The sequence below is a fragment of the Salvelinus fontinalis genome, chromosome 31 (genome assembly GCF_029448725.1).
Source record: "Salvelinus fontinalis isolate EN_2023a chromosome 31, ASM2944872v1, whole genome shotgun sequence".
Taxonomy (NCBI): domain Eukaryota; kingdom Metazoa; phylum Chordata; class Actinopteri; order Salmoniformes; family Salmonidae; genus Salvelinus; species Salvelinus fontinalis.
The window spans coordinates 10,324,114-10,336,899 of NC_074695.1; the positions used below are offsets into that span (position 1 = coordinate 10,324,114).

General features: G+C 45.1%; 1 protein-coding gene across 1 annotated transcript; it reads right to left on the bottom strand.

Moving 5' to 3' along the window:
* Nucleotides 1-63: 63 nt before the first annotated feature.
* LOC129829515 (ATP synthase F(0) complex subunit B1, mitochondrial-like) lies at nucleotides 64-4,149 on the bottom strand. Its single transcript, XM_055891243.1, has 7 exons — nucleotides 4,020-4,149; nucleotides 2,825-2,861; nucleotides 2,400-2,542; nucleotides 1,777-1,940; nucleotides 1,352-1,477; nucleotides 708-887; nucleotides 64-316 (listed from the first exon to the last, which is right to left on the bottom strand). The coding sequence occupies exons 1-7, from the start codon at nucleotides 4,045-4,047 to the stop codon at nucleotides 239-241; spliced, it is 756 nt and encodes a 251-aa protein (XP_055747218.1). The 5' UTR covers nucleotides 4,048-4,149; the 3' UTR covers nucleotides 64-238.
* Between the last annotated feature and the right edge of the window lie 8,637 nt (nucleotides 4,150-12,786).

Here is a 12,786-nt window from a genome sequence, read left to right on the forward strand (position 1 = left end):
CTTTGAACCAACAAATATTATCAACAGCATTATCAGCCAGTTAATAACGACAAACTAAAAAGGTTAGTGAATAAAATTAACCTTTTATTTTATGATCAGTCGATGTGTATATACACTCATAACATGGACAGAGACAGAGACCATATCATTAAGAGGAAATAGTTGATTTGTAATGAAAAGTGGCCATCAATGAGTTGGGGGTTGAGTGGCGACGGTCTAGAGACAGTACAGTGGTGAGTTACGCGGCGGTCTTAGCCTGCTGGATTTTAGCCAACCCCTTCAGGTCTGTGATGCACTTGGCAATACTTGCTTTCTCCTGAAACACAGAACGAACAAACAGGGTTAGTCAGACAGAAAGGCATGAGCAAGGTCAAGGGTCAAATTAATCAAGAATAAAATAAATAAACCAAATTGCAGAGGGTTCAGCTGTAATTATATTGCCCATCAACACAGCAAACACAACTGCCGGTCAACATTTGCCAAGTTCGTATTGAGAACAAGCTGTCTACCTACTAGAAACATGGCAGGGCACTACCACTAGTGGAGAGTTTATATACAGTATGTCTCAGAGGTTCTGTTCCACCTCCCACCTAGACACACACACACATATATACATATAATAATATATACACATACATACATACATACTGACTACATACTCCAGTTAAGTATGTAATGTTCCCATCTGTCTCCCATCCCTAACCCACCTGCTGGGGAGTGATGCTGGTGACAACGTTCTTCTCCACCCAGTTAACCATGTGTTCCTGCTCCATGCGGCGATGAAGGGTCTGCAGGGCGATCTGGTAGTCCAGCCTCTTCTTCACATCGTTGGTCACCATGTGGACCCTCTCCCTGCGGTTGGTCTCCAGTAGCATGGCCACGTTGTTCTGAGGTGGAAGACAGGAGAAGAGGACAGTGGAAGACAGGAGAAGAGGACAGTGGAAGACAGGAGAAGAGGACAGTGGAAGACAGGAGAAGAGGACAGTTGAAAACATTAGTACACCATCTCATGTCAAAATCATCCCCAGTCATTAGAGTCAGGTTTATCAGACCCATAGAAAGTCAAGTCCTGGACTAAAAGACTCTTTTAAAACAGATAATCTCCATTGAGAATGCTTTCTAATCAAGGTCTACCCTCAATTAAACTTGTGTCCAGAAAACCAGCCCTAGGAGTGGTCACGCAGACTACAGACCATATTCAATAGGTCTCTTATCAAAATCCTTTTTAAATTGGCTTGATTTCACCTAATTTGGGTGTGTATGGTCGAGCCTAGGTTTTACCTCAGATTCAAACACGGTCTTGAATGCATACAGGAGACCCAACGTTCTAACCTCCATCGGTCACACTCACCCTCTTAGCGTCGAAGAGCATCTGTCGTCCCTCTGCCCTCCACTGCTCCTTCTTCTCATCCTGGACGGCCTGAGCCAAGCTGGTCATGGCCAGGTCCTTCACTTCCTGAGCCTTCTGAACTTTCTCCTGAAAAAAAAAAAAAAAAAAAAACACACAGCCGACGTCAGAAGGTCAGAGTCACAGGTCAGCTATGAGACTACGCGCCTCAGGAGGGACACAGCATATGATGGACAGTTTGCTGTACGGATCCATTTCCGGCATTAAGGGGAGGGGCCAAAAAGCCTCAACTGTAAATTCAGTAGAAACGAGGCAGTGTGTTGACACAGTGCATCTTTTAAGCAGTCCAGAGCACAACATGTATGATAAGAACGTCTGCAAGTGATGATGAAATAAGCCAAACATACTCAGGAGAATAAATTCCCCACCTCGTTCAGTTTGTCAGCGAAAGCCGCAACGTCGGGGCCGAACTTCCTGACACCGTAGATGATGACCGTACCCATGCAGGCAGCAGCGAAGGTCTCGTGGTTGATGATGTAGATCTCCTTGGAAAGGATGTATGTGAGCAGCCCAGCACCCAGCACGTAGGGCCCTGGAGACAACAGGACAGGAGTGAGGGAAGAGTAGATGGGAGAGGGGGAGATGGGGGTAGGAGGAAAGGAGGAGATGAGGGTAGGAGGAGGAAAGGAGAGAAGAGAAGGAAAGTAGGAGAAAAGAGGAGGAAAGGAGATGAGGGGAGGAGAAGGAAAGGAGTAGAGGAGGAGATAAGAGGACAAAAGAAGAGAAGAGGAGGGGGAGAGAAGGGGAGGGGGAGAGAAGAGGAGTAGGAGAGAAGAGGAGATGAGGGGAAGAGGAGGAGAGAAGAAAAGGGAAAGAAGAGGAAGAGTGACGGGAATGAACGTTTATGGCCACATTCAGGCAAACATCGTTGATCATGTAGACAGAAATGGAATGAATAAAACTGAAGTTATTATTCTACATGAGGCAAGTTTGTTCTACATGTCATATTTCTATCTGAACGTTGCTCCAGGTTTGGGGAAGTTCTGCTGACCTGTAACTCCAGTCTTGGGGTATAGGATCTGGAAGAGCTCCTCAGGGATGATGCCGTGGCGCGTCTTGCCTCCCTTCTCTGGCAGAGCGGGGACTGGGGCCTGGCTGTTGGGGGATGTGTGGAGGTGGGACAGCTGGACCAGCCTGGGAGGACAGACAGACAACTTATTATAGGAACTACAGAGAAGACGGGCATGTAGATCTTCAACGTAGAGTGACCATTGTAAATTTTGTCACCCTTATTCACATTTATAGGTATATTTATCAAATACCAATGTTTGCCAAATCATAATAAAACTACTGGGACCATAAAAATGACATCTAGTGTTGTGAATGGTCATTTATTGATTTCCTGCATGTAAAACAAGCAGATTTATCTTAAAGGTTAAAGGTTAAAGGTTGGAAGTCATAATAAGAGATGCATACCCAGCGCCGAGGGGACCACTGCTTTTTACAGCATTGGCTGGAAGAGGATAAAAGAACAGTCAATAGAATTGAAAAGACAAAATGTACAAATGTTTTGAATATCACGAAAGTGTCAATGAAAGTAAACATGTGGAGACCGTGGCTGCTTGAAAGAGTGCCCTGTTGCACAATTTTGAACATAATGGTAGAGATTAATATGGACATTTACTTAGGCAATCAAACAAAAGAGAATGTGCTTGTGAACTGTACACACTGACAAGCTTTAGCTAGCTAAGGTTAGTCAGCTGTCAAGCGCAATAGCCATGACATCCGCAAGCGTTATCATGCCAGCTAGTTTGCAAGCTTCCAGAATTCAATAGTCTTTAGCTTGCTAGTTACATGGTAGACAAGAAAAACTCCACAATGTACTTTACATAAACTGACTTTTTCCCCAAAAACTTAACATTATTATTTTATTTTTTTGAAAATGCATATTATCTGATAATTTTTTATTATTATTATTAAATAGATAAGCACAGATCCTAATTAGCAGCCAATTTGGAATGGAAGTGTCAGCCAATCAGCTCCTTTGTTTGTAGGTGCCATTCCATAATGACTGCTGTGGCTACTGATAACGTTAGCTAGAATGAGGTCAAAAACTGCATTTTACTTAAACTAGCAGTCGTTCAATCTCCTCAGTGTAACAGTTGGGATAATGGGTCAATTCAGAGTGCAACTCATTTCTCCTCCCTGGACTAAAGTATGTTTTCTGAGCCATATGTCGCTTCGGCTCCACAGTGTCATAATCTACACAGAAATTCGGTCTGACCCTAGTGCAGTTGTAAACAAGCGGGTCAGATGTGCTGGCTAGCCAAGGGCAGAGATCAGAGGCTAGTCTGGTTTATGTCAGTTCGTTAGTTAGATAACTAAAGTTAGCCACAAATATCGCAAGAACAATGACTTACCTTGACATTTAGTTAACTATTTCGAACCCTGTGCAATACCTACCCAAATTGGACAAATTAATAACATTTTGTATGTCACATTTACTAGCTGTCGTTAGCCTTGCTAGGTTTGCATGTTGCTCATTCAATGTGACTGCGGCCTTCTTCTCCTGACTTTACCCTTCAGATTCACATTCAAATCAGCCACATTTCGTGGCATAACCACTGCTATTTCAACTCAATCTTATGTATAAAAGGCTGGCATTGCATACCTGAAACGAAAACGACCCTAGACAGCATGGTTGAACGACAAAGTGCCAAGTCCTTGGTTTACTGGGCACTGCTCTCTTCGTGCCCTTCTACTGCAAAGAGCCACAAGAATGGCGGACGAACGGGAAAGCCTCGTCAAACGTCGCGAGACTCTATGCCTTCGTAAACGGGATTTGTGTGTCCGGGTCAAATCAAATTGTCAGGTTGTTCAATGTTTTATTCACTAGGTGGCACAGAAGAGACATAGATTTGACCTTTTGCTGCACGGGACATTAGTAAAGCTCCTAAATACAGTTGCAGTCAATAATGGGAAAGGTACCCAATTGTCATACTTGAATAAAAGTAAAGATACCTTAATAGAAAATGAGTCAAGTAAAAGTGAAAGTCACCCAGTAAAATACTACTTGAGTAAAAGTCTAAAATTATTTGCTTTTAAATATACTTAAGTATCAAAAGTAAATGCAAATGCTAAAATGTACTTAAGAATAAAACATATAAAATTCCTTATATTAAGCAAACCAGACTGAAACATTTTCCTGTTTTTTAAATGTATGGATAACCAGGGGCACAGTCCAACACTCAGACATAATTTACAAAGGAAGCATGTGTGTTTAGTGAGTCCGCCAGATCAGAGGTAGTAGGGATGACCAGGTATGTTCTCTTGACACTTTAAGCAGGAACTTACCAGGAGAAGATCCGTCAGCCCCCAAAAAACGGAAAAAGACTCTGGAAAGGATAACAGTTGTGATATCAGTGACACATCCAAGTCAGAGGCGTTGTGGGCTGAGTTCAGGGTGACCCTTAAGTCAAATCCACAATACTTATTTTCCACCATAATTTGCAAATAAACTCATTAAAAATTCTACAATGTGATTTTCTGGATTTTTTTTCCTCATTTTGTCTGTCATAGTTGAAGTGCACCTATGATGAAAATTACAGGCCTCTCTCATCTTTTTAAGTGGGAGAACTTGCACAATTGGTGGCTGACTAAATACTTTTTTGCCCCACTGTATGTTGTGCTTTGGGTTCGCCCTGTGCCTTTTCATTTATGAAGATATATTTTTGAGAACAACAGCGTTTGGGTTTAGTCCCGCTTTGATCTATGGCTCTTAAATCAATTGATCAGTTCTAAACCTGTGGCTGCCTCCTGCCTCCTGCCTCCTGCTCTCTACACCAGTAACACCGTCTACTGTACATGTCTATTGTCTTCAATATATTTTGAAGTTTATCTTGTTGATATTATACCTTTTAATCCTTTTATTCGGACGATCCTGAGCTCATTTATTAAGGCAATGTTATTATAGCTTAATTACAGAGTCCCTTCATTGTTGCTTTTCCTTTCTACCAGGCCTCAGTATGTAGAGAGCAAACGCCATTAGGAAAAAAACGAGAAGAACTCTACCAGAAAACTAGAGGCAGTTTCTCCACTTTGACCCCTGCTTACCCTGACTCCTAGATTCCAGCGCTGAGGAGGACTCCCTTGGGGAGTCCCTGGCCCAGTTGGCTGTGTTAGTGAAAGAGGAGGAACACATGAGTGTGTTGCTTAGAGGTACCAGAAGCGAAGGAGGAGCTGGATGTATTGTCAGAGCAGTCACGAAACTTGGAGGAGACCCTGGTGCAGCTGGCTGTGTTGGAGGACGTGCTAGTGGAGGAGGAGCTGATTGTGTCATCACAGCAGAAGCAGTTCTCATGGGGAGAAGGAGATCAAGTTGAGGAGCAGCGCCGTCACACTCAGGACCAACCACAGCTGAAGGAGAGAGGTGGAGGAGGGACTCCGGACCAACCACAGCTGAAGGAGAGAGGTGGAGGAGGGACTCCGGACCAACCACAGCTGAAGGAGAGAGGTGGAGGAGGGACTCCGGACCAACCACAGCTGAAGGAGAGAGGTGGAGGAGGGACTCAGGACCAACCACAGCTGAAGGAGAGAGGTGGAGGAGGGACTCCGGACCAACCACAGCTGAAGGAGAGAGGTGGAGGAGGGACTCAGGACCAACCACAGCTGAATGAGAGAGGTGGAGGAGGGACTCAGGACCAACCACAGCTGAAGGAGAGAGGTGGAGGAGGGACTCCGGACCAACCACAGCTGAATGAGAGAGGTGGAGGAGGGACTCAGGACCAACCACAGCTGAAGGAGAGAGGTGGAGGAGGGACTAGTGGAGGAGGATGTGCTCGAAGAGAAGGAGAGAGAGAGGTAAGGGAGGAGGGGAGAGAGGAGAAAGAGAGAGGGGCAGGGGCTAGTGGAGGAGGACGTGCTAGTGGAGGAGAGGGAGGAGGGGCTAGTGGAGGAGGAGAGGGAGGAGGGGCTAGTGGAGGAGGAGAGAGGTGAGGGAGGGGCTAGTGGAGGAGGAGAGAGAGGTGAGGGAGGAGGGGCTAGTGGAGGAGGAGGGAGGTGAGAGAGGAGGGGCTAGTAGAGGAGGAGCTAGTGGAGGAGGAGAGGGAGGTGAGGCTAGTGGAGGAGGAGAGGGAGGTGAGGCTAGTGGAGGAGGAGAGGGAGGTGAGGCTAGTGGAGAAGGAGAGAGAGGTGAGGGAGGAGGGGCTCATAAACCCTCTTTACTGTGCTAAGCCTGATTGTTAAAGCATGAGGAATATGAGTTATTACATGTTCATTGATCACCTCAAATCATCATCTGAAATGGACCAATAACCGTGAATAGAATGTACAGATGTTTCAATTCAGTTACGAAATTAATAATTTATACACGAGGAAGGTGAAAACAGTGTGTGTGTGTGTGTGTGTGAGGAGCTGCAGAACGAGCTGGAGGCCGAGGAGGCAGAGCGCCAGTCGTGCCAGGTCCGTCTGATGCAGCAGCAGTACAGGGACCATCTCCCTCCATCTATTGTCCCCATGACCTATGTAATGAAATGCATCTCAAATATGCACCTGACGGCCCAGTTACATCCACTTTGAAGTAAATGTTGTTTTTTATTACTGTGCTTCAGTACAGGTTAATGTTTTACAGATGTTTCTAGAAGCCCTGTGTCTTGTGGCTGACTGTGTGTGTGCTCCTGCTTCTGCACCTGTCCGTGGTGATGGGTGCCACCTTGTGGGTGTGACTCCCTCCTTTCAGGGAGCAGGTCCAGGACCTGTACTCGGCTGTAGAGGAACACATAGAGGGCTATCTACTGCAGGCAGCTTCAGCACAACACTCTGGCTGTTTCAAGCCTATCTGACCACAGCTCTCTGGCTGCTTCAGGCCTATCTGACCACAGCTCTCTGGCTGCTTCAGGCCTATCTGACCACAGCTCTCTGGCTGCTTCAGGCCTATCTGACCACAGCTCTCTGGCTGCTTCAGGCCTATCTGACCACAGCTCTCTGGCTGCTTCAGGCCTATCTGACCACAGCTCTCTGGCTGCTTCAGGCCTATCTGACCACAGCTCTCTGGCTGCTTCAGGCCTATCTGACCACAGCTCTCTGGCTGCTTCAGGCCTATCTGACCACAGCTCTCTGGCTGCTTCAGGCCTATCTGACCACAGCTCTCTGGCTGCTTCAGGCCTATCTGACTACAGCTCTCTGGCTGCTTCAGGCCTATCTGACCACAGCTCTCTGGCTGCTTCAGGCCTATCTGACCACAGCTCTCTGGCTGCTTCAGGCCTATCTGACCACAGCTCTCTGGCTGCTTCAGGCCTATCTGACCACAGCTCTCTGGCTGCTTCAGGCCTATCTGACCACACCTCTCTGGCTGCTTCAGGCCTATCTGACCACAGCTCTCTGGCTGCTTCAGGCCTATCTGACCACAGCTCTCTGGCTGCTTCAGGCCTATCTGACCACAGCTCTCTGGCTGCTTCAGGCCTATCTGACCACAGCTCTCTGGCTGCTTCAGGCCTATCCGACCACAGCTCTCTGGCTGCTTCAGGCCTATCTGACCACAGCTCTCTGGCTGCTTCAGGCCTATCTGACCACAGCTCTCTGGCTGCTTCAGGCCTATCTGACCACAGCTCTCTGGCTGCTTCCAGCCTATCTGACCACAGCTCTCGGGCTGCTTCCAGCCTATCTGACCACAGCTCTCTGGCTGCTTCCGGCCTATCTGGCCACAACACTAGCCTGAGTCCCAGGTGGGTGTATGCTCTCTTGCCAACTCAATTACAGAGGAGGCTATCTTGCCAGCTCAATGAAATAGGAGGTTCTCTTGCCAACTCTATGACAATGGAAGCTGTCTTGCCAACTCTATGACATTGGAAGCGCTCTAGCCAACTCTATGACATTGGAAGCGCTCTAGCCAACTCTATGATATTGGAAGCCATCTTGCCAACTCTATGATATTGGAAGCTCTCTAGCCAACTCTATGACACTGGAAGCTGTCTTCCCAACTCTATGACATTGGAAGCTCTCTAGCCAACTGTACGACATTGGACTTGGCAAGACAGTACGAAGAGATCTGGGACTCAGGCTACCACAGCACAGCTCAGGAATAGGAGTTTGTTTGGTGTAAATTAGGAGTTTCTCTTCAGGTATTAAACATTTATTTAATTTGTATCTCAGAACTGTTGGGTTCCTTTATAGATGAATGACGACTGAGAATCCGTTTTTTTCATTTCAACTTTAAAGAAGTCACTCCATATAGCTTGATTTAGAGTACTTAAATGTTTACAATATGTTACACATTAAGAAAACTCAAGGACTAAAAGTACAATATACTGCCAATATGCATCAATATGTAATAATTGTTCAATAGCTGTGTTTAAAATGATTAGATTTGGCAACATATTTTACTTGGACAAAAATCAGTGCAGTTCATGAAAGTTCAGTTCAGTTTTCTGTTTGTTTGATAAAGAAAGTTCTGGATGGGTGTTTCCACACTTTAATGTTAATTATTTTCTGTACATTGTTTTCTAACATCTCATCTACAAACTACTCCTTTTTGTAGAACTTGAATAAAATGCCTGTAAGGTTTAATAATATGCCGAACCATTTCCAATGAGTTGTCGTTTTTTTGTTTGTTGCCTTTGTTGTAAACAGCTGTAAAATATATATATTTTTTAAATTAACTCTATTAAAAGACATTAAATCAAAGGAGGAGGAGGCTGGAGAGGCCGACTGCTTCTGTTGTGGAGTCTCTGCAGCAGGATCTTTTGAAATACAAATTATTTATGAAACAATGATACTGTAACTGTGTGTCACGTTCGTCGTATGGAGGAAGCGAGGAGGACCAAGGCGCAGCGTGATAGCAATACATTCTTCTATTTATTTACCGACACAAAGAACACTTGACAAACTATACAAAAAACAACAAAACGAACGTGAAGCTATATACGAAAAGTGCAGACACAGGCAACTTGCACATAGACAATAACCCACGAAATCCCTAAAGAATATGGCTGCCTTAATATGGTTCCCAAACAGAGACAACGATAAACAGCTGCCTCTAATTGAGAACCAATCTAGGCAACCATAGACATACAAACACCTAGACTAGAAAACACCCCATAAACATACAAAACCCCTAGACAAGACCAAACACATAAATCCCCCATGTCATACCCTGACCTAACCAAAATAATAAAGAAAACAAAGATAACTAAGGCCAGGGCGTAACACTGTGAAATACATAGGCTAATGTTCTTACAGAAAAGAGACTCACTGGCAGGATAGCTGCATTCATACCTCACTTCTAAATATTTTCCAAATTGCCGGACATGGATCCCCGAAAACAGAGTTTGTTGGAGAGGCTGCACATTGGCTGTGGCCATTACACCTATCATTTAAAAACAAAAACGAGATGCTATGTACAACTGGCAGACTGTTTCCCAGTGTGTACGAATTGACACGGGACATCCATGGACATTAATCATTGATTGAAATGTGGATGGTCTGAATGTCCACAGAAGTTGATTATTGGGCTTGATTTGATATCTAAACTCAGCAGAAAAAAGAAGCGTCCTCTCACTGTAAACTGCGTTTATTTTCAGCAAACTTAGCATGTGTAAATATTTGTGTGAACGTAAGATTCAACAACTGAGACATAAACTGAACAAGTTCCACAGACATGTGACTAACAGAAATTGAATAATGTGTCCCTGAACAAAGGGGGGTCAAAATCAAAAGTAACAGTCAGTATCTGGTGTGGCCACCAGCTGCATTAAGTGCTGCAGTGCATCTCCTCCCCATGGACTGCACCAGATTTGCCAGTTCTTGCTGTGAGATGTTACCCCACTCTTCCACCAAGGTACCTGCAAGTTCCCGGACATTTCTGGGAGGGATGGCCCTCGCCCTCACCCTCCGATCCAACAGGTCCCAGACGTGCTCAATGGAATTGAGATCCGGGCTCTTCGCTGGCCATGGTAGAACACTGACATTCCTGTCTTGCAGGAAATCACGCATAGATTGAGCAGTATGGCCGGTGGCATTGTCATGTTGGAGGGTCATGTCAGGATGAGCCTGCAGGAAGGGTACCACATGAGGGAGGAGAATGCCTTCCCTATAACGCACAGCGTTGAGATGGCCTGCAATGACAACAAGCTCAGTCTGATGATGCTGTGACACACTGCCCCAGACCATGACGGACCTACCACCTCCAAATCGATCCCGCTCCAGAGTACAGGCCTCGGTGTAACGCACATACCTGCCTTACAATAGGCCTACAAGCCCTCAGTCCAGCCTCTCTCAGCCTATTGCAGAGAGTCTGAGCACTGATGGATTGTGCGTTCCTGGTGTAACTCGGGCAGTTGTTGTTGCCATCCTGTACCGATCCTGTGCAGGTGTTGTTACACGTGGTCTGCCACTGCGAGGTGGTAACAGTTGGTGTTAGTTATACGCCATGTATCCCAAATGCCATGTGAGCAAACCCAACTATCTGTCCTTCCATAGTTGGCTTGACCTTTATGGTTCCCCAGTCTGACCTCTATGGTTCCCCAGTCTGACCTCTATGGTTCCCCAGTCTGACCTCTATGGTTCCCCAGTCTGACCTCTATGGTTCCCCAGTCTGACCTTTATGGTTCCCCAGTCTGACCTTTATGCTTCCCCAGTCTGACCTCTATGGTTCCCCAGTCTGACCTCTATGGTTCCCCAGTCTGACCTTTATGGTTCCCCAGTCTGACCTCTATGGTTCCCCAGTCTGACCTCTATGGTTCCCCAGTCTGACCTCTATGGTTCCCCAGCCTGACCTTTATGGTTCTGCAGTCTGACCTTTATGGTTCCCCAGTCTGACCTCTATGGTTCCCCAGTCTGACCTTTATGGTTCCCCAGTCTGACCTTTATGGTTCCCCAGTCTGACCTCTATGGTTCCCCAGTCGGACCTTTATGGTTCCCCCGTCTGTGGTAAAACAATACATTTACTGGAAAAGTCCAGAATCGTCTCACAAATGACAGAAATGTCATAACTTCCAGAGCTGGTTTATCCAGACACATATTAAACCCATTCCTGGACTAAGGAGCCCTTTCATCTGAGGAGTCCTTCTTAGTCCAGGACTGGGTTTAATTTCATCTGTCCTGGAAATCGGCCCCAAATGTTCAAAACAATACAGCTGTTTACAGCTGAAACAGGCTCCTATCAGAACTTACTACGACCAAGAAGAGCGGAATTCCCTTCACAAGCTTGAACAATCTTAGCTGAAAATCGTGACAAAAATAAACAAAAGTCGTTTTTTCACATATTATGTATACACTTGTATGGTGCTGTAAAAAATGGATAAGAGTTTCAAGTGGTGAAGGGCCCCTTTAAGTATTTTTTTTTAATTTTTATTAAATTCATTTTATGTTGTAATGTATCTACTTGTTGAGCTTTTATTGTTTGATAAAAAAAATGCTTAAAAGATCCTGTATTGTAAGCTATTTCAAATATGATCGTAGTAAAATGAATCCACATCGTGTTTCATGTTAGAAGCGTACAATTATAAATGTAATGCAACAAACAGATTCTCTCTAAACTGGCAAAAATAAACACTAAAAGTGAGAAAAATACACGTTTTGTCAAAGAACAAGAAACGATTTACTTAAAATATGCACAAAAATATATACTTTTACTTAAAGACCAGTTTCCTTACTCAGCGCTAACAACGGGATACTACACACTTGATTGTCTAGTAATCATTGACAGAATTGGCCATAGACCCACAGTGTATTCCTTATTATAGTGTCTGAGTGGTAATTCACAAACACTACAAAGTGAAAGATATTTTTTTTTACTAGATGAGCTGAAAACACAACTATTTCCTTGTACCTTAACAAGGTACAAATCTCTGAAATCTTAAAATGTAATGTCTAACGACTACAATGCAAAGGGTTAAAATATTTTGTTGGGTGTTCTCGGACAGGGGCTGATCATAGTTGGGGGTCCTTGACATGAAAAAGATTGAAAACCCCTGATCTAGCTCACAGATTCAGAAGAATGATTGCCAGTCTTTTATTCATAGTCCTAGTATCATAGGGCTCTCTCTGGTCTATTGATGGGCAGTACTCCACCTTTGAGACAATGGTTGGTCAGAAGCAGAAGTTTCTGAATGTGTGATGGGAGTCCATTGAGCCACTGTGTTCAGTGGTATAGCAAACGTTTCCAGATAGAGCTCCATTCTGAATTTCCCACTGACACAGCACAACAGACCCCTGCCCTCTGCCCCTGTCTCCGTCCCAAATGGCACCCTGTTCCCTATATAGTGCACTACTTTTGACCAGAGCCCTATGGGTAAAAGACAGTAGGGGCTAATGGAATAGGGTGCCGTTTGGGACGCAGACCTCATGTCTTTCACCCTCGGTGTTACCTGTATGTCCCAATAAACCACAGGACAGGACATTCAGGAGACGGCTCTTCAATCCACTAGGGCTGACCTACCTGA